The 23,738-nt window shown below is 47.4% G+C and overlaps 2 protein-coding genes across 13 annotated transcripts in view; one reads left to right on the forward strand and one right to left on the reverse strand.

Annotated features, from left to right (window-relative positions):
• The window catches only part of citb (citron rho-interacting serine/threonine kinase b), a 64,322-nt gene extending 59,555 nt beyond the window's left edge, over window positions 1-4,767 (forward strand). For 5 of the 9 annotated variants that reach the window (XM_086207595.1, XM_086207600.1, XM_086207594.1 and 2 more), the window contains 9 exons: window positions 368-507; window positions 588-680; window positions 808-916; window positions 1,560-1,688; window positions 1,775-1,855; window positions 1,940-2,018; window positions 2,098-2,271; window positions 2,969-3,257; window positions 3,441-4,766. In XM_086207595.1, coding sequence (XP_086063721.1) covers window positions 368-507; window positions 588-680; window positions 808-916; window positions 1,560-1,688; window positions 1,775-1,855; window positions 1,940-2,018; window positions 2,098-2,271; window positions 2,969-3,257; window positions 3,441-3,464 — 1,118 coding nt within the window. In that variant the 3' untranslated portion in view covers window positions 3,465-4,766. Of the gene's footprint in view, window positions 1-367; window positions 508-587; window positions 681-807; window positions 917-1,559; window positions 1,689-1,774; window positions 1,856-1,939; window positions 2,019-2,097; window positions 2,272-2,968; window positions 3,258-3,440 lie in introns of all 9 variants that reach the window. The other 4 variants (XM_086207599.1, XM_086207602.1, XM_086207598.1 and 1 more) reach the window with 3 other exon arrangements.
• Window positions 4,768-7,121: 2,354 nt separating this feature from the next.
• Window positions 7,122-23,738, reverse strand: part of mtmr3 (myotubularin related protein 3) — a 43,133-nt gene continuing 26,516 nt past the window's right edge. The window contains exons 6-21 of one of the 4 annotated variants that reach the window (XM_086207609.1): window positions 19,365-19,447; window positions 18,335-18,501; window positions 18,159-18,255; window positions 17,817-17,930; window positions 16,357-16,547; window positions 15,965-16,096; window positions 15,772-15,883; window positions 13,400-13,595; window positions 13,110-13,295; window positions 12,756-12,926; window positions 11,208-11,353; window positions 9,444-10,953; window positions 9,259-9,369; window positions 8,553-8,641; window positions 8,129-8,155; window positions 7,122-7,416 (exon numbers count right to left, since the gene is read on the reverse strand). In XM_086207609.1, the coding sequence (XP_086063735.1) occupies window positions 7,251-7,416; window positions 8,129-8,155; window positions 8,553-8,641; window positions 9,259-9,369; window positions 9,444-10,953; window positions 11,208-11,353; window positions 12,756-12,926; window positions 13,110-13,295; window positions 13,400-13,595; window positions 15,772-15,883; window positions 15,965-16,096; window positions 16,357-16,547; window positions 17,817-17,930; window positions 18,159-18,255; window positions 18,335-18,501; window positions 19,365-19,447 (3,498 nt within the window). In that variant the 3' untranslated portion in view covers window positions 7,122-7,250. Of the gene's footprint in view, window positions 7,417-8,128; window positions 8,156-8,552; window positions 9,370-9,440; window positions 10,954-11,207; window positions 11,354-12,755; window positions 12,927-13,109; window positions 13,296-13,399; window positions 13,596-15,771; window positions 15,884-15,964; window positions 16,097-16,356; window positions 16,548-17,816; window positions 17,931-18,158; window positions 18,256-18,334; window positions 18,502-19,364; window positions 19,448-23,738 lie in introns of all 4 variants that reach the window. The other 3 variants (XM_086207608.1, XM_086207610.1, XR_015116705.1) reach the window with 3 other exon arrangements.

Below are 23,738 nucleotides of genomic sequence, written 5' to 3' on the forward strand. Positions count from 1 at the left end.
ACAGAAATGGTTTGACAGGACTACAATACAACAGGTGAAACTGATGAACGAGCAGCAGCTCATGATTCGTAGTCAATCTTTACTTCAGCCTCTAAGATGCAGCATCACAGAGGCAAACTGGATGCTTTCAGGTTCCTTCATGGAACTGGATTTGTTCCCCCTGAAGATCAGATCTTCTGAGGTCTTATTCAGTATCTCTGTATAAAAAGTTCTTGTCAGTTCTTTGATTCTGGGTTGGATAAAGAGACATCCTGAGGCCCATCTCAGCTTGCAAGAATTGCAAACACAGTCTCACAGGGTGTGTGTGTGTGTGTGTGTGTGTGTGTGTGTGTGTGTGTGTGTGTGTGTGTGTGTGTGTGTGGGGTAGGGGACGAGAGGGCCCTGTGTCTGGTGGAGATTAAGAGGGTGAAGCAGTCCCTGGCCCAGGCCCACCTGCCCAGCCAGTCGGAGCTGGCCCCCTACATCTTTGAGACAGTGAAGGGATGTCATCTGTTTGCTGCTGGGAGAGTAGGTCTCCTCCTCTTCACATGTAGCAGGTCATATGTGTCTCAATCCAACACGTAACTGGATCCGCCTCCTCCTCGCAGATAGACAACGGACCCTGTATATGTGCGGCGATGCCCAACAAGATAACCATCCTCCGCTACAACGACAATCTCAGCAAATACTGTATTCGTAAGGTGACGGGACCTGTTAGGCCACAATACACTAAGATATATTCCGACAATCTCACTGAGTTCTGTGTGCTGTGTGATATGTGAAGCTGTGTCAGGTGAAATGAAACGCTTCCTTTGGGTCATGTGACAGGAGATCGAGACCTTGGAGCCCTGCAGCTGCATTCACCTGACAAGCTACAGCATCATCATCGGGACCAACAAGTTCTACGAGATCGAGATGAAGCAGTTTGTACTTGAGGGTGTGTCTTTACACAGTACTTCCTTATTTTACCCTCCAAGTACTCTCTACCAGGAGTACTGAGCTCACTCAGATGTTTGTCCGTCCTCCATCACTTCTTAGTGACTCCGGAATGCAGGAAGAACCAGCCACGTATATATAACTTGGAGCTAACAGAGACTGACGGCTAACAACAGCTAAACTGTCCAAATTGGCTGGTATAAAATCCAGGTCTCCTTAATCCAGATGGATGATCAGAGATCCACTAACGTTTAGAGATTAAAGGTCCTTTGCTCTTGAACCTCTTAGGACCTGATGTGATGTAAATGTCATTTTAGGTGTTTGATTTTTTTAGAAGAATATTAAATAATTAGGAGGGCAAATGGAAGTCAATTTCAGGTTCTATTTCATGTGTCTTGCAGCCTAAGAGGCCATCAGACTTTTGTCAGTTTATCAGCTTGTTTATTTAAAGATCAGGGTTTTAAAATTCACTGGTACTTTGGTTGTCTTTGGGGAAACATGAATCTGTACTGACTGGAACCCTGGTGTCTGAGTCTTGTATTTCCTGGTTGTCACATGGTGATATGGTGGTCCCTGGGACCAGCAGCAGCATGTGTTTAATATTCAGAATGTTTGAGCCGCGTGGTCCCTTCGGCCCACTGCAGAGTTCCTGGACAAGAACGACGTGTCGCTGTCGTCGGCAGCGATTGCTGCCTCGTCCCACAGCTTCCCCATCGCCATCATGCAGGTGGCCAGCAGTATGCAGAAGGACGAGTACCTGCTGTGTTTCCACGGTATGGAGGCGCTCAGCAAAAGCAAAGAAAATCCAGGTGCTTGAACAGCCACTGATGAAGCAGCATGTGATGTCTTTCTGTCTCAGAGTTTGGAGTGTTTGTGGACACATATGGACGGCGGAGCCGCACTGAGGACATCAAGTGGAGCCGCCTGCCGTTGTCCTTTGGTAAACCTGCTGTCCCTCCTCTAATCTGGTCAGGTTCTTGAGTGGAGACAGGCACATGTGAATGATGGTGTCATGTGTGGTTAGCTTACAGAGAGCCGTACCTGTTCGTCACCTACTTCAACTCGCTGGATGTTATTGAGGTTCAGGGACACGCCGCTCTGGGGTGAGACGTCTCAGACTCCTTGATGTATTTTTAAAACAGTTCTGAGTTTTCTTTCACTTATCTGTGTTTATTCCTGCAGGCCATCCATGCTGGCTCACCTGGACATCCCCAACCCTCGCTATCTGGGCCCGGCCATTTCCTCTGGTGCCATCTACTTGGCCTCCTCCTACCAGAACAAACTACGGGTCATCTGCTGTAAGGGAAGTCTTATCCGAGAATCTGGAGACCTACAGAGGACCGGCTCCAGCCGAGGGTCAGCACCTCCATCACCTCTTTACTCATTTGAGCTCTTAAATATTGCACAGGTGCAGAGTATACATCAATGGCTGAAATGTTTGGGGAGGCAGCCGCCTGATGGCTTATATGACATAAAGGCTGGAGGAATTGAAGGGTTTCACTGTAAGAAGGTTGTGAGTGGAGCCCCGGCTGCAGCACGGGGTCTTTCTGGGTGAGTCTCCATGTTCTCCCTGTTCCTGCTGGGTTCTCTCTGGTACTCCAGCTTCCTCCACAGTCCAAAGACATCAAGAGGGGACCAGGTTAATCCAGACTCTAAATTGACCGTAGGCGTGGCTGGGAGAGCCAATGGTTGTCTGTCTCTATGTGTTGGCCCTGCCATGGAGTGGTGACCTGTCCAGGGGGAAGGCTGTTGGGATAGGCTCCACCCCCACCACCCTGAACAGGAGAAGAGGGGGAACATGGAGGGATGATGGAGGGATGGATGGATGGATGGAATTTGAGAAGCCAACAGTGCCATCTGCTGCTCCAGTATAAAACAGCAACAGCAGAATGTGCTTGGGTTGCTCCTCTTTCCAATTTTAACCCTAATCCCCTCACTGGGATTAAAAAGTATGCTATAAAATGCAGCTGCAGGAATTAAAAACCATGTTTAGTCCACTATGAACATTGTTGGAAGATGCATCAAAGGACACTGGTCTCTGCTGTGTTTTCAGGAGTCCCAGTAAGCGAGGCCCGCCCACCTACACAGAGCACATCTCCAAGCGTTTGACCTCTGGCCCAGGAAGCCATGATGGCCTGCATCGAGAGCCCAGCACCCCCCACCGCTACAGGGAGGGCCGCACTGAGTTCCGGCGCGATAAGTCTCCAGCCCGGCCACTGGACCGAGAGAAGTCGCCCGGCAGGGTGCTGGACAGTCGCAGGGAGAGGTCCCCGGGGAGATTTGGGGACAGCAGCCGACTCCACGCCGGTTCTGTGCGGACACAGCTGGCCCCTGTCAACAAGGTACTGGAGGGCCGAACTGACCACACACCACCCTCATATCCTGCATATGTAAACTAGTCCAAGGAGGGTCAAAGTCCAGACATCAGTTGTACCCTGCTCTGAATGTGTGTGTTTTGGGGGGCGGCACAAGACAAAGTGTGAACAAGACCTCAGACCTCCTTTACCCCTTTTCTTATCTTGCAGGTGTGGGATCAGTCGTCTGTGTGAAGAATATTCGGCATTCCTCTTGGCAGGGGGGCCCACAATCCACTCCGAGTGCACACACCCACACCCACACCCACACAGGTGGACTGTCAGCTCCGCATAAAGCTGCAGTCTCTGTTCCTTCTTTGACCACACACCAACCTCCAGTGGGACTTTCCTGAGACAGTCTTGTCTTTTCTGACTCTGCTCTGGCAGGGGCCGGTGGGGGGTGTAAATACAGCTGGGGGAGTTTTTATAGATAAAGGGATAGTCGGCTGGTGAAGCCAGGTCTATTTTTTTTAAAGAGTTTCTAAAGCTGTTGCAGGGAGACTGAGAATGTTGGTTAACAGAGAAATCTAAAATTAACATTTCATTAAAAAAGTGACTTAATATGGAGAGACAGACACCGAAAGAGGAGGGAGAGAGAGACAAAGAGGAAGGGGGGAGAATAGGGAGTGATAAGGAGAGCGGCAGAGACAGTAGGGAGGGAGAGGGAAGGCGGTGGGACGAGGTGACTCTTTATCATGAAATTAGATTTGAACAATGTCGTGTTCCTTTGGTTCTCCTGAGCAGACACTTGATAGATCATATATCTATATAGATGAGATCTATATAAATATGGATATACATGAAATCTTGCTTTCCTGACCGTCGGCCATTCTTTATAACGTTTCGCTCCTTGTGTTGTTTCCAGCAAATCTAAGGTAAAGAAACATGCAGCTCTGCCTCTATGACAGCGGCTGGCCACCGCCTCAGCTCGCTGTTTGTCCGCCGCCGCTGATTACGATCCAGATGTGTCTGGTGTCTGTGCAGTGATATGAAGTCTAGTAAATGTCCGGGGTCGTCACTTTCTAGTCGTTTCTTTAGAGCCAGTAAGATGGCGTCCACTCGTCCATCGGTGAGCATGACTAACTTAGAGCGGCACTCGCCGCTTCTCACTCTTGATTCTTTCTCTTGGTTGTTTTCTTTGGTTACGTGTTCACTTGAATTTGCATTCAGTAGTTGATGTTCCAGTGACTTAAGCTTCTCCTGATTTCCATTTCTGTACACCTGTAACCCCTGACCCTACACGCATTAAACATGATTGAAGTGCGTGACTGCTGTGGTCTTTGTGTTGCGGCTGAAGATACTCCACCACACACCAGCTTGGTTGGTCTAGTTTATTTCTCCTTGAAATCTACAACAATGTAATGCTCTTGAAAGTAAATCCAACAAAACAAAATATTCAGACTGAACAAGGAGCACTTGTTGTTACAGGAAATGGCTATTTACAGCTACTCTCCTCCCACACGCCAGGAGCTTCAAAGTGCTTATCAAACAAAAGGAAGAAAAAGGAGGAAAATCCGACAAAAGCACGAGTGATCCCTTTGTGAGAGACCCGTAATGAAACGGCTTGGCACCAGTCCACGCACGCACGCACGCACGCACGCACAAACACACATCATGTGACAACTGGGCCGTTGCAGCGATGCCTATGTCAGCACGAGTGAGGAAAAAATACAACAGAAGCAGTCCAAGAAGTTCTTGGGTGATAAAGAAGCATAACCCAGGTCACCATGGCAACGTGTGACATCCAACATGTCAACTCCCGTCATACTCCATCACTTAAAATACTGAGTCACGCTCGTCCAGCTGTGCTTGGATGTACTTGGAGGCAGTGTCTACTTCAGTTTGTGCAAAATGTTGCCAATTGTTTTTCTTTTGAGGATTCACATTCCTGGCTTGTTGATCGAGACGCGCGGGCGTCCTCGTGTCTGTGGCGGTGGCATCGAGCGGCTGTGAACAGCTGGACGTGATTCTCAGAGTGAATGGAGTGTTACATGAATCGAAGATTGAATCAACTTGTGTAAAGAGGATTTTAGTGTGGCAGAAGGGATGAACTGGAGGGTTTGGAAGTTGCCACCCACAGGAACGCCCACCGCCACCTGCAACTTTTCTCTTCTGCTGATCTGAAAACATTTCAGTCCAACAGCCGTCAATTTCAAACAGCATTGAGACTCCAATCGCACAGTGAAATGTTTCGCTTCCTGTCTATGGCCTGGCCTGCCACGTGGTGGTGAGACACGAAAATGACACCACTTGGTAGCGTCACGGTGGAGGCGAGTGGCTTGAACGTTCAGAGGCCGTCAAGCAGAGAAACATGGAAGCCAGAATGTGTGTGTGTGTGTAGAAGTAGTGCAGTCAAGAGCTTGTGTGTGTGTACACTGGAGGCTTTCAGTTTGGATTCAGTTGGCTTAGTTTTGGATGACTACCCCCCCCCCCCCAAAAAAAAAACCAACCACTGATTATCACGCAGCGATTCCATTGTCTCAATTCTCAAGTGGCAAAGTTCATCACAAAAACACGAATAAATAAAATTGCTATCAAGATGCTTTTAAAAGGGAGAAATAAACCCTTCAGCATGAGAACACAGCGCCTGCTCCTTCGTTCTCTCACTCATTCCACACACACACAAACAACTTTAACTGGTTGCAAAATATAGGAACATTCTGCAATTAAAAGAAAGTTTAAAATAAACTTTTTGGTGACTAATTTAGTGAGCCACTATTCAAGATTTCTATACATTTTGCTTAGATGCTATATAGGTATCAGAATATATTATTTTATTCATTTATTTTACAAATGAAAGAGTGTGTGTGTGTGTGTGTGTGTGTGTTTGTCATCAAATGGCATCTGGATGTCTCAGTGAAGCATCGCTGACCAAAAAAACCTTTTAGCCAATCACAGAGGAAATATCGATGATGTCAATCGCCAGCGTCATCACAATTTTGAACAGATCAAAAGAATTTACAGCAGCATCTTCACGTCTGATTCCCACAGCCGACTGAACGTGAGGCTCCAAGTGCCGGCTGGGTAAAAGTAGGAAGAGAGGCAGTCAGGAGTGACAGGCATGGAGACGGGGCTAACAGGACCAGCTGATTCAGTCTGTCAGTCACACGCCACCTGCTGCTAACTGACAACGCCACCTCAGCTCACATCATTTCACTCTGGTGGCACACGAGGACTGTTGGAATGGGCGTTGCCACATGTGATGCGCTCATGAAGTGGGACGGTCCTGAGACCACATGAAGTCCACTGGGGGAGAGGAGTCCAGCTGCTGCTGAGTCTCAACATACACCAACACACACAAACACACGGCCTCTCACACAAACACACACAGCCTCTCACACACAAATGTGGCCCTGTTGAGGTTCAACTTGCAGCTCTTAAAGGGCCAGTTCACCCAAATCCACGTTGGCCGAAACAGTGCCGTTCAATCCAAAATGACCTTTCATTAACCTTGATAACCATCTTTAATCTGCTAGATTAGGCTTGTCCACCTTGGTGCAGGTGCGCTCGTGTCCTCTTGGGTCAGTCAGGTTGCTAACCTCACACACAACCAGCCAGTTCATGATAGTACCGGTACTACCTGCCAGGATACCTGGTAGAACCGGTACTATCCTGGGACAGGAAGTGCTGGTGTTGTTTGGGTGATGTGTCACCTCATCCGCTCGCGACCAGGACCACACTCCACATGCTAAGTGGTTTCAGTGCCTGACCACCTTCCGCCGTGGTGAGACCACCCACTCTCCCGGGCCACGGCACCAGGATGTCGTTCTCAGCCCTCTGACCTCACTCGTGTGACTGCCACACACACACACACACACACACACACACACACACACACACACACACACACACGCCGCTGCCTCTGTGCATGTTGGAGTCCGTATCTGCAGCATACACGTTAAGTACATGTGACATTCCGTGCTCCTCTTTAGCAGTGCTTTTGTGTCAGCAGCCCCCCCCCCCCCCCGGGTCCTCTGAGGCTTAGTTGGAGCTGGCTGTGATGGGTTTGTCCAGGTCCCTGGGCGCCGGACTGAGCTGCAGGCTGTCGTAGCAGCTCTTGCAGACCCGGCTGGGCTCAAACAGCTGTTGGCTTGGCACGGGGATCTTCTGGTCGCAACAGCTGGCGCAGAAGACGTTACCGCAGTTCCTGCAAGAGGATAAAGGTGTGTTACTGCTGGACTCTGGTGAAAAGTCCTGTCTCACCTGCAACCACCCATGTGTCTTTATGCCGTTTACACATTTGCACCAGATCCTGTTCTCCTTACATGGAAGAATATGTTTGGATCCCTGAAAACATCCCCATCAGACCTGACACAGGAAGTTCTCGCGCTAGACGATTGGAGCAGTAGAACAGGACGCTGACGTGAATGTGAATGTCCCCAGCAGAGACACAGGAGAGGATGTCTGACAGCTACCAGGGTCCACACGGGAGGAAACAAACCACATGCCAGGTTAGCCGATGTGTTCAGCCCATTCAAACACGCTACCAGAACCACACTGAGGTGAAGGTGTCAGATCGCCATGCTCTGATCCAGATGGACATGCTCCTCACACAGGGGTCGGCCCCCCACCTCCCCCTCAGACTAACTTCCTAATACACTCTCCCATCTCAGCGGATGGCCTCCATGCTGTGCCTTTTTGGGGGGTGGGGGGTCCCACTGTTGATGCAGTAGAGCTCTCAACCAATCAGAGCGCAACGTGCCAATGAAACATCATCAGGGTGTGTACGACTAGAATATGGGGGAGGATGCAGATGCAGAGGGTGAGGATGGGGTGGGGGGGGTTATGATGAGGGGGAGGAAGGTGCAACAGTGACAGGTTAGGGGGGCGTGGTGGGAGACAGAGGAGCCGGATCTCACCAGACCTCCTGGACAGGCTCCCTGCCACTGTAGAGGAGAGGGGGACACAATGCATAAGACCTGCCTGAATAGTGAGGACACCTGCAGGTGGTCCACCGCCCCAGAGACATAAGGACGGGACAGAGTAGACAACAGCGACAGGAGGACACGACCACACCAGGAGAGACCATCAGCTGTCAGACTGAGACCAACCGGTCCAATCACAAATAGTTCTGGTTTCGTTCGTGACGAGACCAAATTCATCAAAGAATTACATCATGTTGCAGACGACAGGACAAAGTTTATGGGAAAGTCAGCTAGTCTCAGTCTGGATGTGTGTGGACACACACCACTGGGTCTGACCAGGACAGAGGAAACGTCTCTATGAATTTCAGAAGGACAACAAGGACAGACATGACGGCTGGAGCATTGAAGGTGTGTTTACCTGCAGTGATGCTTCCTGGCGGCGAGCCAGAACCTGCTCTCACAGCCGTAACACTGTGCTGCCAAATGGTCTGGGTACCAGCGGGTCACCTGACAACAACAGTCCAACAATCAAATTTTCATCTCAGAAGAAATATGAAGAAACATCTCCAGATTTTTAACTCTTTCCCTGACAGTTCCACTTTTTACATTTTTAGGCATTTTCACTTGTAGGATTGATAATACTTTTTTGCTGTGAATGACGGTTGGTTTCATCAGAAACTGTCATTATCAGACAAAAAGCTGAGAAAAAAACATTTTAGTGAAAGAGGTGATTTTTCAAGCATTAAACCGATTTAATATTTGTATTTATACATTTGGGGTTTTTCTGACTCCCACGTGCTTACTTGGATTGTGTACTACAAACTACAGTAGTGGTCCTGGTCCTTAGACCACCAGCACCACTGCAGGGCTCCTAAGTGGGTCTGGTGCAGCACCACGGGCCCCACAGGGGAGAACCATCCATCCATCTGCTGCATCTTCTGGTTCCTGGAGCTTCTTGTTCACTTGTTTTTCGACGTAGACGTGCAGTCACAGCGCCTTCTACCACATGACACTGATGACCCAATGATACACAACCCTCTACATAGCAGCCGAAGAGTCATAAAGTCTAACATCGTCGGAGGACATCGGTTGGACTGGACCTTGACCAAGAGCAGATATCTCACCTCTGTGTCCTGCTTGTCCACCTGCTCCCAACTGGCCTCTGAGAACAGCTCCGTGCTGCAGCGGGACAGACAGTTGGGGTCCAAGTTGTACTCAGAGTCCGTCATGGAGGTCTGTACAAGACAGCAACACAGTCAGAACAAGTTATTGAACAGTTGAGCGAGTCTTTCCTGATAGACCTTACCACCTCATCTCCCAAGTCTCCATTGATCCGGTGGGAGCCGGCATGCTGCTGATTCTCCAGGCGGCTCCACAGTTCTTGCACCTGCTTCTTCAAGGTCTCCACTTCCATCTGATGTCCTGCCTCAATCTGTCTCAGCCTCTGCTGGATAGCGTCTGTGTGCAGCATCAGTCCGTCGTCATCCAGGTGACTGCGTGGCGGCTGCTCAGGGCTCAGAGCAGCCCGCCCTTGCAGGGTGTGGCACCAGCGATGCAGTGAGCAGCTGCCTCGGTGGTGCAGGATCAAGGAGTTGCAGCTTACCAGGGACACCTGTCGGCTCAGTGGGGCCCGCTCTAAGTTCCCTTTGGCCCAGTGAGGTCCTCCACACGGCTCACCGTCAGAACTGTCACTGTTACAAAGCCCATCCCTGTTGAGGTCAGCACTCACAGCCTGAAAGGCACTGACAGGGGGTCGCTTACTAACCCCATTAAAAGTTCTGGGAGAGCCCTGCTCGCCTGTCTCCAGCACCTTATCTTTCCTGGAGCAGGGAGGCTGGCTCCTGCTGTCGCTGCGGTGCTGATGGCTCGGACCAACTGGTGTCTGTTCTGAAAGCTCAAACCTGCTGCAGGCCTCTTCAGTCAGAGTTTCTGTGGAGCTCTCCATCAGGGAGACCCTCTTGTGGGTCTGCTCCTCTGACTCCAACATGCCACAGTCAGATTTAGAATCCAGCTGGATCTCCTGATCCGCATCAAGCTCCTCAGATGACCTGTTTCCAAAGCCATTGGTTAAAGTTCTGTGGGTGGCAGGCAGCCCTGGCTCACCCGAGCTACCCTGCCTAGGTCCGAGTGTGAGCAACCCCAGTTCACAACTGTTCTCTACAACCTGCTTCTCCAGGTTGTCTGGTGATAGAGTCCCCTTTTCTACCAGCTGCTTCAGGTCCTCTACTGTTTGTGGAGGCCAAGCAGGAGACTCACCATCCTCCTTGACCTCCACTATGCCATTCTCTGAATAAAAGCCATTAGCAACTGCTTCCTGGACCTCAGTCCCGTTGGCTTCAGTGGAAAGATCATCCTCCACAGACCCTGCCTCAGCCACAGCAGTGCTGAGTACATGAGTGGCAGTGGTACTGCCAAGTCTCTGACCCTCAGCTCCCACCTCCTCCTTTGTGGCTTCCTGAAGAATGTTCTCCATCTGTCCCTCAGCCACACCCACTGCCACAGAGAGCTCTGCCTCCTCTGTGTCGTCTCCTGTTGTTGCTGTCCTCACACAGGCTCCCTGGTGTGAGCCACGGAGCAGCGGGCTTTCATCCAGCTCAGAGTCTCCTCCATCTGTGTAAGGGCCCACTCCGTTCATGTGCACGTCCTGATCCTGGTTGCCCCCTCCCTCAGGCCCCACCCCCATGTTAAGCTCCAGAGAGCGCCGGTGGTCCTGCCACTTCTCGTTGAGGCTAGGATCACTGGAGCGGCGGTTTGGAGCCAATGAGCTTCCAATCTCACAAGCACTGGGCAAGTTGTCGAAAGAGCGAGTCTTTGTACGTCTACAGAAGGAAAACAAAGAAAAACTTCCAATGACAACAATAGTTTGATTCCATCTGGACACACACACACACACACACACACACACACACACACACACACACACACACACACACACACACATTGTGGTTTACTGTCCAATTAAACATGTCAGCATCATATTACATGTGTAGTGATCATCCTGTCAGCTGTAGGAACCCGTCTACCTGTTTTTATCTTACATTGGGCGGGTTCAGTACCAGGGTGCCAGGCTCACCTGCCCAGGGGCGTGTCCTCGGGGGTGCCACCAGGTAGAGGGTAGGGAGCACAGGAGTCATCAGATGGGGTGGTAGGGGAGGAGCTCGGCAGGTAAACTGCTGTCCACAGCATCAGGTTGCGCACATGACACACCGGGTGGAGAACCTGCAGTGACAGTTGTGACATAACATTAATAAAGATGAATAAGGCCAACAAATAACCGTCAATAAACAAACGGTCAATGTCTGGAGCATTGGAGATGAGTTTGGTCTGACAAGAAATTCCATCCATCGTCATCTTCCGCTTATTCCTTACTAGTAAGGGTCGCGGGGGGGGGGGGGGGGGGGGGCTGGAGCCTATCCCAGCATCTAGCATCGAGAGGTGGGGTTCACCCTGGACAGGTCGCCAGTCCATCGCAGGGCCAACACACAGAGACGAACAACCATTCACACTCACATTCATACCTACGGTCAATTTAGAGAATCAATCAGCCTCGTCCCCAAATTGATGTCTTTGGACTGTGGAGGAAGCTGGAGTACCAGAGAGAACCCAGCAGGAACAGGGAGAACATGGAGACTCACACAGAAAGATCCCGCGCCCGAGCCGGGACTCGAACCCGGAACCTTCTTGCTGTGAGGCCACAGTGCTAACCACTGCACCACCGTGCAGCCCCTGACAAGAAATTAACAGAGGAAATGATTTCCAGGCTCTAAGAACAGGACACACACACACACACACACACACACACACACACACACACACACACACCCCCTAAAGTGAGTGTGTTTACAGGAAAAGATCTCCAATAAGTCACAAAAACAATCACACACTAATTCATGTAGGGTGTAAACAAAGGCACCCCACCAACATGGGATTTTTGAGCCCAATAGGAATGTAGAGCAGAAAATGGTTAGAGATTCCAGGTAGTTGCAGCAGATAAAGTGAACTTCATGTAGTTGTACTCTCTCTATGTTCACTGGCCACCACTTTAGGTAGAAGGCTAATTTCTGAAACAGAAAACTTGCTTTAACATTTAATATTGTCATACATGATCATTGAAATAAAGACCCAAATAAAGTAATAAAATAAACATGAGTATGTTCACTTCTTGTCACCTGCTGACAAAGAACAAAATGGATTCACTGTGCTGCTAAGCTAGCGCCATGATGTCAAACTCCTAGCATGGCACTATGCTAGTGGCATGGCGGCATGGCGGTACAGCGGCGTGCGCTGTCTGTAGACATTGCTGCAATTCTAAGCAAGGTGCTGCTCTGCTCCCTGCTGGACACAATATGTAGCACCGTTTTGAAATCACCATAGGCATTGTTGTCACCATTTTTTGTGTTGTTAAAAAAAAGTTGTTAAATATTGGCACATGTAAGAAAACATACACCAGGACAACATATTTGTGATAGGCTGATAAATCAGTATAAATGAGACAGTAAATAAGATCCTGAAATCAAGATTGACATGTAGACCTGCAGGGTGCAGAACTCCTATTAAGTCACAGCCTGACTGCTTTCTGTTGCTGAACACAATGATGTCATAGTTAGGTTAATGAACATACTGTCTCGGATTGTGAGGAGTACAGCATGTTCCTCAGTGAGCGGTTGGCGGGTCTCAGCAGGGACCAGACTGAGCAGGTCCTCTCCTGAACGTGGCGGTCCTCCCTCTCTTTGCCGCTGTTACACAGAAAGGTGCCGAACAGACAGGAGTAGGTGTGTTGCACCAGTTTCACCTGCACAAAGACACAAGCAAATGTGTAGTAGGGGCTGGTGGCAGAAGCTCCCTCAAGAGACCTGATCCATCGAGACTGCACACAAGTGGCTCAGTCTGGGAAACTGAACATGAATACACTTGAACCACTATGAAAGCATGAATCTGAGTGAGTGCAGCAGCCATGTTTGATGGAACTACAAACCAGAAACGCCTCGTTAAACTCAAAGGAACACGGGAACTGCCTCTGCAGCTGGTGCACACAATCCAGCCACTGCAGGAAGACGGGGCAGCGCTCATTCAGGTCCTCAGAGTTTTCCCCATGACCACAGCGGTCGGCAAACTTGTGCCCAAAGTCTAGCCATTCAGTCTCTACCAAAACCTGGAAGCCCTGCAAAAAACAAAATACATTTAAGTAAAAATGACAAAACACTGATTTGGCGAGACTCTTCTGCGTGAACTCTAAGAGAATGTGTCAATAGTGTCCAGTTATACCTCAATAGTGCGGTAGTACGGGTCCAGCAGGAGCTTGGACAAAGCAACAATTTGTGGTGTGCGGTCCCAGCCGTCAGAGCAGTGAACCAGGACAGGCCGGTGGTCCCGGTCCACGGCATTGACCACCAACAGCGCCGCCTTCAGCAGCAGCGAAAGGTGCTGCAGCCACTTGGTGCCCTCCAGTGCAGAGAGCCAGCTGCAAACACATGGACCGTCATATCAGACAACATCATGTGACATGTATAACACATGTATAGCCACAGCTACATAACTGACCTCTCTGACATGCTACCAGCAACAAGCACACACACCTAACTGATTTAAACAGAAAACAAGTGGTGAACACATGAAGATCACATTTGGATCCAACACTGCAAAACATCAATAAATGTGCTTGATGTTACCTTTGATGTATAGCATGAGATGTACAGTCTAGAAAGTGATTTCAAAGACTTTTCTTCCAGATGTTATGAGAGTTTTGAAGCAAAATAAATGGGCTCATTTTTACATAGTGCCTTTCTACCTCAAAGTGCTTTACAGTATCTTCTTATTCACACACACACACACACACACACACACACACACACACACACACACACACACTGATGGTGGAGCTGGATGCAAGGAACCATGAGGAACCATAAGAAGCCATCAATGGTTCAGCATCTTGCTCTAAGACACTTCGACATGGTCACCGGGGGAAGTGTGGAACCAGCAGCCCTTCGGTTACTAGACGGCCACTCTACCTCCGAGCCATGCTGCCCAAGGCAAGGCAGTTTTCTTTGTAGCCTGTTTTCCCCACCAGTTTGTCTCCAGGCTTCATGGCATCATAACAACATCCTCTGCCCTCAGAGCCTCACATCGACTGAGGAGAAACTCCAGAGAAAACCTTTACAGGGAAAAATGGGAGAAACCTCAGGGTGAGGAGGGGAGGAGGATCCCTCACCCAGGACAGTAGATATTATCCGCCCAGAATCACATGACAAATTAGCAGCTGGATGGTGAAGGAGGGGGGGCCTCCATGCTGGTGGGAGAGTAAAACACTAATAGGCAGTTATCCTCACACCAAAGGCATGTTTTTGAGAGTGTCATGTAAAATTTGCTTCATCATTGATATGAACATAATGTTCAACTAGGGGTGGGCGGTATGAACGGTATCAGCGGTATGCCAAATAAATTTGGCCAACGGAAGAGATTCTCTTTATAGCGACCTACCAAGAAAGTTTATGACGTAATCGAACTGCGGATTTATTTGGCAAAATGGCAGAGAGCAGTGAGCGCCTCGAGGAGGAGCAGCTCGTTAAAAAGACTGACACAGGAGAAGTTTTCTGTATATTTTCTAGAATTGAAGTTTTGCACAATAATAGCAACCTTGATTATTGTGTATTTAGAGAAAAACTTCCTGCTGGATTGCTTTTCAATGGGCACATTCAGATAAGGTTATATTGACATGTACACACAAAAACATATACCGCGATATATACCGTCTATGGTTCAAATTACACCGCAATAGCATCTTAAGGCCATATCACCCAGCCCTATGTTCAACTATGTCAGCTGCCCACAAATATGACTCTAACATTTGTGACCAATCTGCCAGTTGCGAATGCAAACAAATGCCAAAACAACCAAACTAGCCAAAAAAGCATTATGAGCCATTGGTTGGATGGATTGTTATTTTTCTACATGTTTTACTGCACCTTTACTTTATAGTACTTCAAGAGCTTAATGACTGTAACAACAGAATTTCCCCCCGGGATTAATAAAGTATTCTGATTCTGATTCTGATAGTAGATACTTGTGTTTAAGCAGCTTTACAACATGGATGTCAGGAAATATATCTAAGAAACTCATTATACCAGTAAAAACTGCCTGCTCCTCTGGAACCACGAAGGGAAGACTAACAGCAGGCGTAGTTGCTAGAGTTACAACATGAGTTTAGCTGTAAACAGATTAATTAAAAAAAAAGATTAGACATTTGGTTAATTGAACTAGTGTTTTTCATACTAGCCAGTTAGTTTGAATCTGTGCTTTCACATTGACAAGTCAAGACAGATGAAGTAGGACCCCATCAGCATTTTTCAGGTAGATGTTAATCCTTCGGATTTCGCTCTTTAACCACATCCATGTGCATGACTTAATTCCACATCATTGGTGCGTTGAGTCTGAGTGCCGAAGGAAGGAGTCCTTCACTTGGAGTCCAGCTCGGTCTTCTAGATCAGACACAGATGTCCAGCCGAGGCCAGGACACAGCTGTGATTTCTACTCACCTACAGCTACTTGACAAGAACAACTCTTGACACCTTTGCATTTAAGAGCTTTTTTCTGCAGAGCTATGGAGTTCTGACTGGGGAAGCAATCCAAAAACTTACTTGGCTGGATCAGGCATCTGAGTGCAGAGAAAACGCAAAGACTGGAAGCTTTTACGGATGGAGTGGATGTTGGCCATACCCATGAACACCACCTCACAGTTGGGATAATACTCTGCATCAGGGAGGAAACACTAACGTGAAAAATAAGGAAACAAAACAGGAGGAGACATTTCACTGGAGCCCAGGGACCTACCAGGACATTCACAGCCTCCCCCCTTGGCTCTGTTAGCTACAGCAGCAGCATAGGACCTAGCATCCAGGATCAGCAACTTGTGTGGCTGGATGGCCAATGTCTCTACCTCAGAACTGTTGGTCATGGAGGATTCTAATTCAGACAGCACATAAAGTTAAATCTCAGTCAAAATCATACAAAATGAATAAAAATTAGACGAGAATTTACTGGAGAACTTCTATATGACATTCGGAGTTGCTGTGTCTGTCTGCAGGAGCTTGGACAGGTTGGATTGCACAAACCTGCCTGCAGCAAATTCAGTTACAGGTTTCAGTTAAAAAGACCACAAATACACATTTGATGGTGTGTCATTATGTCAGTGAGAGGATGAATGAAGCTGAATCAGTTCTAACCAAAGTCAGTATCTGGCAGGTCTGAGCCGTTGGTGTAGCTGCCGTTGGGGAGGTGTTTATGGGAGCTGCTGTCCACAGCACAGGCCTTGGCAATGGATTGGACCAGGTGCTCGTCATCAGCATTCCTCCAGCCCCACCAGCTGACTTCTGGCTGGCCACAGCGGGCAATCACAGCCCCCGTACTCTGGTGCCTATGAATGGGATGGAGTTGACGAGGAGGACATTAGCCAAAATGTGCTGTTTATTATGTCAACTCTTAATTATGCAATACAATAAAGAAGCATCGGATGAGTTCTCAAATCCAGAGGTAAGTCTCAAAGTCAAAGGGTTTTCTGCTAATAAGATCTGTAATTAACACCAATTTAAGTCTTTCCAGCCATCGATAAGATTGTGTATCATTGGGTCATCAGTGTCATGTGGTAGAAGGCGCTGTGACTGCACGTCTACGTCGAAAAACAAGTGAACAAGAAGCTCCAGGAACCAGAAGATGCAGCAGATGGATGGATGGTTCTCCCCTGTGGGGCCCGTGGTGCTGCACCAGACCCACTTAGGAGCCCTGCAGTGGGGCTGGTGGTCTAAGGACCAGGACCACTACTGTAGTTTGTAGTACACAATCCAAGTAAGCACGTGGGAGTCAGAAAAACCCCAAATGTATAAATACAAATATTAAATCGGTTTAATGCTTGAAAAATCACCTCTTTCACTAAAATGTTTTTTTCTCAGCTTTTTGTCTGATAATGACAGTTTCTGATGAAACCAACCGTCATTCACAGCAAAAAAGTATTATCAATCCTACAAGTGAAAATGCCTAAAAATGTAAAAAGTGGAACTGTCAGGGAAAGAGTTAAAAATCTGGAGATGTTTCTTCATATTATAAAAATGTAATTATCTTATGATAACGATAATAATAATAACAACAATAATAATAAAGTATGTACACAATGTGAACTACAAAACCTGACAATTTAACTTTTTTTTTGCTTGAACTACACACAACCCATCTGTTCTCCCACCAGTGACAGAACCTATGTTGGCTTCAATACATTTTCAGTGACAATCACCTTAAAATCTTTAAGTTATTTTACAGCCACTAAATTGAAGTCTTGATTTACATCTATTTTAGGCACAGCGGTTCACATGACAGGTCATCAGAGGCTATTCAATACAGCAACCCCAGTTCAGTGGCACTGACCCTTAGTGTAGACACACTAGGCAAGGCAATTTTATTTGTAGCCTGTTTCCACCACCAGTTTGTCTCCAGGCTTCATGGCATCATAACAACATCCTCTGCCCTCAGAGCCTCACATCGGCTGAGGAGAAACTCCATAGAAAACCTTGAACAGGGTAAAATCTGAGAAACCTCAGGGTGAGCAACAGTAAACTAAAGATGTCCTTGACAAACAAGGGGCCAATTAACCAACAGGTAACCCTTCACAGTCTTCACTCTTGGAGAAACTAACCTATAAACAACCGAAGGAAACCTCTTCCAGGAGCGAAAGGCTGCCACATTTTCCAGCTCCTTATCAGTGATCCAGGCCGGCACCAGGAGCTGCTGAGGGTAGCTGGGACAAAGCCTGCAGCACCGACCAGAACAGAGGGGACGTGACAGTTAACAGGGATCACCAGAGCGCCGTTCTGCAGACATCTGATGGGACACACACACACACACACACACACACACACACACACACACACACACACACACACACACACACACACACACACACACACACACACACACACACACACACACACACACACACACACACACACACACACACGCCCCTCTCCTCTTCCTTTACCTGAACTTGCTGTTGATGTCAGATATCCTCCAGGCGTTCTGGGTGTCGAAGCCCATCCTCTCCATCTCATTCTTGAACCAGGAGGTCACATGTTCACCTACAGTGCAGAGACGAGGCCAGAGTGAGGACATGCGCTGTTGAGACACTGAGAGGAAATGTGAGAGGCGGCAGGTTACCTGGTCTGCACAGCTCGCCATGCTGCTCCTTCTCACCAGCATACACGTCCATGCACCAGGCATGGAAGGCAAAGGAGAAGAGATCTTCCAGGCGTGACGGAGGGCGCAGTACCGCATTGAGGCGTTTCAACCATTCCTGACACTGCTCAAATGTGGGGAACTGACACCTGGGGACCACAGACAGCAAAATAATGTTTTTTGTTTTTTTTAAACCAAAGAGTAAAATATTACATGGAAACTAAGAAAAGGCTGGTTGTCTTTCTCATATGTGCAATACAAAGAGTAACACCAGTCTTCTATCTGTACTAATCAAGAGCCAGTAGCTCCTTTGGATTTAGCATCAAGAATTGAAACAGGAAGCCTGGCAAATTCTGCAGCACCTGCAAAGCAATAAGAAGGTTAAGGGATGAGTTGTTTTTTGTGGTCCAAACAGTTGTTGGTCCAAGTTGACGCTGTCCCAAGTTGGGTCTCCTTGACCAAAAACCAACATGATTGTTGCCTTGGGTTTTGGATTATAATCAGATGTGTACCTGTACTTGTAGTTTCCTAGTTATGTGTACTCACTGCTACTGTAGTGCTTTCCTCACAGCACCAGATCTGCCCTCTTGGGACAAAGATTTACAAAATCCAACTGAACTAAGGTGAGCAATTTTTGATGATCTTCCAGGTTTAGTTCATCAAGATCATCTTCACTAATGAACCCTCTGATGATGCTGGAAGCCAGAATGCAATGGTTAGCAGTGCTAAGCTAATGTTAGCCTAGGGAGGAGCTACACCAGGGTCACATGACTTCAAGGTCACCACCACTAAGCTTCAGGCTTCTTGAGTTTCCCCCTGATGACCTTTAATGACCTCCATGACCTCTGTAGGCTCCTCTAGACTCTTGTCAGCAACCCAGGTTTTTAAGACTCCACCACTCCAACATCCACCAGTCTGGTGTTTACTGGTGGATCTGATGTAGAGCTGAACCTCCACCATCCACCGGTCTGGTGTTAACTGACAAAATATTTAACCACTCATTCATAATTACCTGACCACTTTGCAGTCCTTACAGGTGACATGCAGTTGGAACATATCACGACACTCCACGTTCTCGACGAGTTGCAGGGGGACCTGTGCAACACCAGAGAGGGAAAGTTAGCCCAACACCAACACTGATGGAAAAATACCCAAACATGCAGTTGGAAGAGGATGATGTGTGATGGACAGCAAACCAGTGCTTCATCGTCATGCAAAGAATCATATACATTTGATGCAACAATTCTTTTTTCAATGTATGAATTCAACACTGGCACTAGTAATTCACTGCTTTGGAAAAAAGGGATCACATGATCATCCCAGAGTGATTCCAAGTCAGTCGCACTTCCCAGATATCAACCTGTTATCAATAATTGACACTGAATCAGTTTCACCTGCTGTTGTGTACATGGGACAGACAGCAGGTGGACAGGAGGTGACACTCACAGGATGACCTCTATTAACCCTTTACTGCTTTCTGGACGCACAAAAAATGCCATTAAATCATCACACTTCATTATTTTTTGCTTTTTTCACCACACTAATCTCTTAAACACCTTAAAACCTGCGCATCATTTTCAGGAGGATTTTAACCTTTTAAATGCCAGTTTACTTATTTGAATTATTTCATTATTTGTTACAAAAAAAACCAAAATAACTGTTTCCCATATAACCAATAGTAGGGGGTTATTAGAGTCTTGCAACAACATTGATTAGATTGATTAAATTTTTTTAAGGTGTCAGATTTAAAATTAGGCAACCTCTGGGTACCTCTGTGGCAAAAATGTACATGCACAAAATCTGCAAAAAAATCCTCATTTGTGAACATTTATTTTATTTTTTTTGTCTGAATCCCCAAATCAATTTCAGCTCTGATCAAAATGATCAAACATAGAATAATTTTCAGGTTTTAACCCAAAGGAATGGTTCTGCAGGTGGGGCCTCAGAACGTTTTGCTCCCCTTGTCCTCTCTGGCTGATTCGTGGCTAGTTGAGCATCCCAGTTCCATTGTCACACTAATGGCAGGGAGGTGAGACCAGGGGACAGGCCAGTTCCCCAGGAGAGGAGAAGGGAGGCCGCAGGGGAGCAACAGCTCAGCAACAGGACTATCCACTATCTGCAGCACAGGGGCAGCACTGCCAGAACCCTACAAGATGACCTACAGCAGGTGACTTGTGTGCATATTCCTGATGGTTGGGGGGGGGGGGGGTTCTTCGGGGGCTGCACAGACCTCTCCAAGCACTAGCAGGAGAGACCCGGACTGCTCTCAGGTACCAGGATAAGATTCCCTCATTCTGGATAATGAGGGCACTGATGCTGCTGACTGGCCCTCTGGTCCACAGTCCTGGATCCCATGGAGCCCCTCTGGAACATCCTGTACTGATGCATCCACCGCTGACTGAGCCCTGATCCAGGTCTGGCAGGAGACCCCCCCTTTGGAGTAGGCCAAGACGTGATGGGGAGGTCATACTGGCCCGTGGAGGTCCAACACACTACTGAGACACATGATCAGCTGACTGGAGGAAGATCACAGACTTGGATCAGCCTGTGATCTCATTTATCTCCTTTGATTCTGAACAGGATCCTGGATCCAGTCCTAACTGGGTTCATGATTGCGGTTTCCACTGATGGTCCTTGCATTAATTTGTTTGTAACCACTTACACCATGTGAACAATAAGCTCACCAACTGGAATATTTCATTAATTAAGATATGGGATGTGTGATTTGAGGGCTCCCTTCATTTTTTTTGAGCGTTGTAAAAATAAGTCAAACAGATTAGTTATCCAGGTGCATTTCCATTAATATTTCATATCACTTCTCCCAGGGGTCTGGAAGCACTTAAATATAAGATCCCGAAGAGCTTGCATGTGCATTCCCTTTTAGCCTGGAGTTACATCTTATCTTTTAGGCAAATACAAACCAAGGAAGCAAACTGTCATGTGCTTATGACTTCAAAACATACTTTAAATACTGCTGGGAAATACCACTCCTGCCTCAGACTAAGCTGGGTTAATTAGTTAAGAGCAGCAGAAGCAGCACAGTGGGGTGTGTCTCCAGTGGAAGCCGTGCACGAGCCACAGTCAGTCATCAGCGTATGGTGACAGTGCTACTGCCTGACCGAGGCTTTGTTCATTTCAATCTGACATTAAAAGATTGAAGCCTGTGTGTGGAGAGATTTTGCTATATATACCTCATCAAGTCTAGTTTACTCACCCAAACACCAGCCAGTAATTAGACAAGCACACGCAAATTAATCAATCAGTAAACCCACTCCACGCCGTGCAACTCTGCAGGGTACTTACTGACACTTCACAACAACAACTCTGCTATCCAAAACAGAACAGAACACAAAAACAATCATGTGGTGCTTGTTCATTCATTGGAGACTATTTTCAATTCAAACAGGGCTGCATATCCCAGATGTTTGTGTATCCTGCTGCCACAACTTCATTCCTGCTCTCTTTTATCCATCGACAATCAGGACACCATCAAAATTCCTGGGCAGCTAGTTAACAGCCTCTCGCTGTCTCCCAGCAAACCCTTGTCGAGATGAGTGTTTACCATCCAGTTACCAGAAGAGTCATCAGTAATCTTGGTAATGATTTTTGAAGACAGCATGGCGAAGAGTGCTTTCACACCTACTGGTGATGAGTCCATCAGCAGGGCTCCAGACTGCTTTCAACAGTCACAATTTCTGACCAAATATTGAGACAACAATAATTCATTTTTACAGCTACTCATATTTGTGTGATTTGCAAATTTTCCTAGCTCTTTTCAGTGTTGAAAATGAGGTGCGAAAGAGCCACTGGTGTTGGCCCATGTGTGACAGGGAGGATCTGTGAGTGACTAAATCGCAGGGTCAGGTCAACTACACTCATCAGTGGGCCTTGCTATCACCCCATCTCTCACATCACAGCTCAGTCAACAATGGTAAAATGAACAGTCCATTTATTCCATAAATACACACACAAACTAAACAGCAAACATGGGCACTTTCTTCTCTCCACTCTCACAACATAGTCCAGTTGAACAGTTGAAACCATCATGGATGAGTCCATGTTGAGTCCACTGATGCTACCTTAGCATTAGAGTCAGCAGTAGTAGTTGTGGATCCTCAACAGGCTGGAAACTTAACGACGTGAGTCCAGGTTAAAGAGTCTGTTAAAGTACACCCAGCCACAGTTTAGACACCAGCATTAGCTAGTAACGTGAGCATGAGGGGGAGGGAGAATCGCCATTTCCTCAATCATTATCTACGTTTATAATCATCTTTCTGCTCCATACCAGCTTAGGAAGTTCTAGAAGGGTTGTAAAACTGAACAACGCTGTGTCCGTGATCACAAGATCCCCTGATGTCTAGAATCCTGTTATAGGAGCACAGAGGATCCAAACAACACTGGCTAGACTGCCATATCTGGTTGAGGGATCAGACACCAGGATGCTCATGTGTGATGTTGGGAGAATATCAACACCGATCGGCTGTCAGGACACACAAATTCTCCTATAGTGTTAAAAAAAAATTTACTAGTGGTGCACAATATATTGGCTGCCGATTGTTCAGATGTCAAAGTAGGGCCAATGTGAACCGGCCAATAATCATTCCTGTGTATTTGTCGTGAGTGTGGGGGCGGGGATGTGTTTTAGCATGAGTGCATAAATTTACACATCAGATGCTGGATGCTGAGTTTGGCTCTGCCTCTGGTGAGAGAGCCATTATGTCATCTGTCCGGTCCCTCTTCGGAGCGTCTGAAGAGGATTCTCACTGTGTTGTAAGCAGTGATTGTGAGGGCCGGGTGATGCGAGTGGAGTTAAGAGTCAAATCGTTCAATACAACTAATTTGATCACCCACTAAAAAAGAAGAATGGTAGAATACAAAGAATGAGAAACTAGCGAATGCTAACAAGCAATGGAAGAAACCTGCTGTTAATGCTCGGGTAGCTGCACCAGACGGTTGCCCCATAGAACCAGCACTGGAAAAGACCAAGAAATTCCACAAGAACCACCCAAAGCAAAAGGCATAAACCATGGCAATAACAAAGATGACCACTGATGATGACCAACCATTTTCAGTAGTGGAAGACGACGGATTCAGCGAGGTGCTGGAGGTCGCAGAGCTCAGTAATGACAAGCCAAATGGTCGTTACTTTGTGGAAGTTGCCATACCTGCCTTATATGATATTGTGGCCACCCACGTCTATAAGTTACTCGACAGCAATGTCAATGACATCTGTTTTACAACCGATATCTGGAGTTCCGACCTAAACCAAACAAGCACACTGAGCCTCGGCTCAGTGGATCGATGAAGAGCCTGAACGTTCCCTGGCTCGCGTTCAGGTAGGCCTGGCTATTTTTAGCCATTTCGAGCCTATGTCTATCATATCATG

Source organism: Aulostomus chinensis, chromosome 6 (assembly GCF_037954235.1).
Source record: "Aulostomus chinensis isolate RoL2024-O1b breed Wild chromosome 6, RoL_Achi_v1.0, whole genome shotgun sequence".
NCBI classification, from domain to species: Eukaryota; Metazoa; Chordata; class Actinopteri; order Syngnathiformes; family Aulostomidae; genus Aulostomus; species Aulostomus chinensis.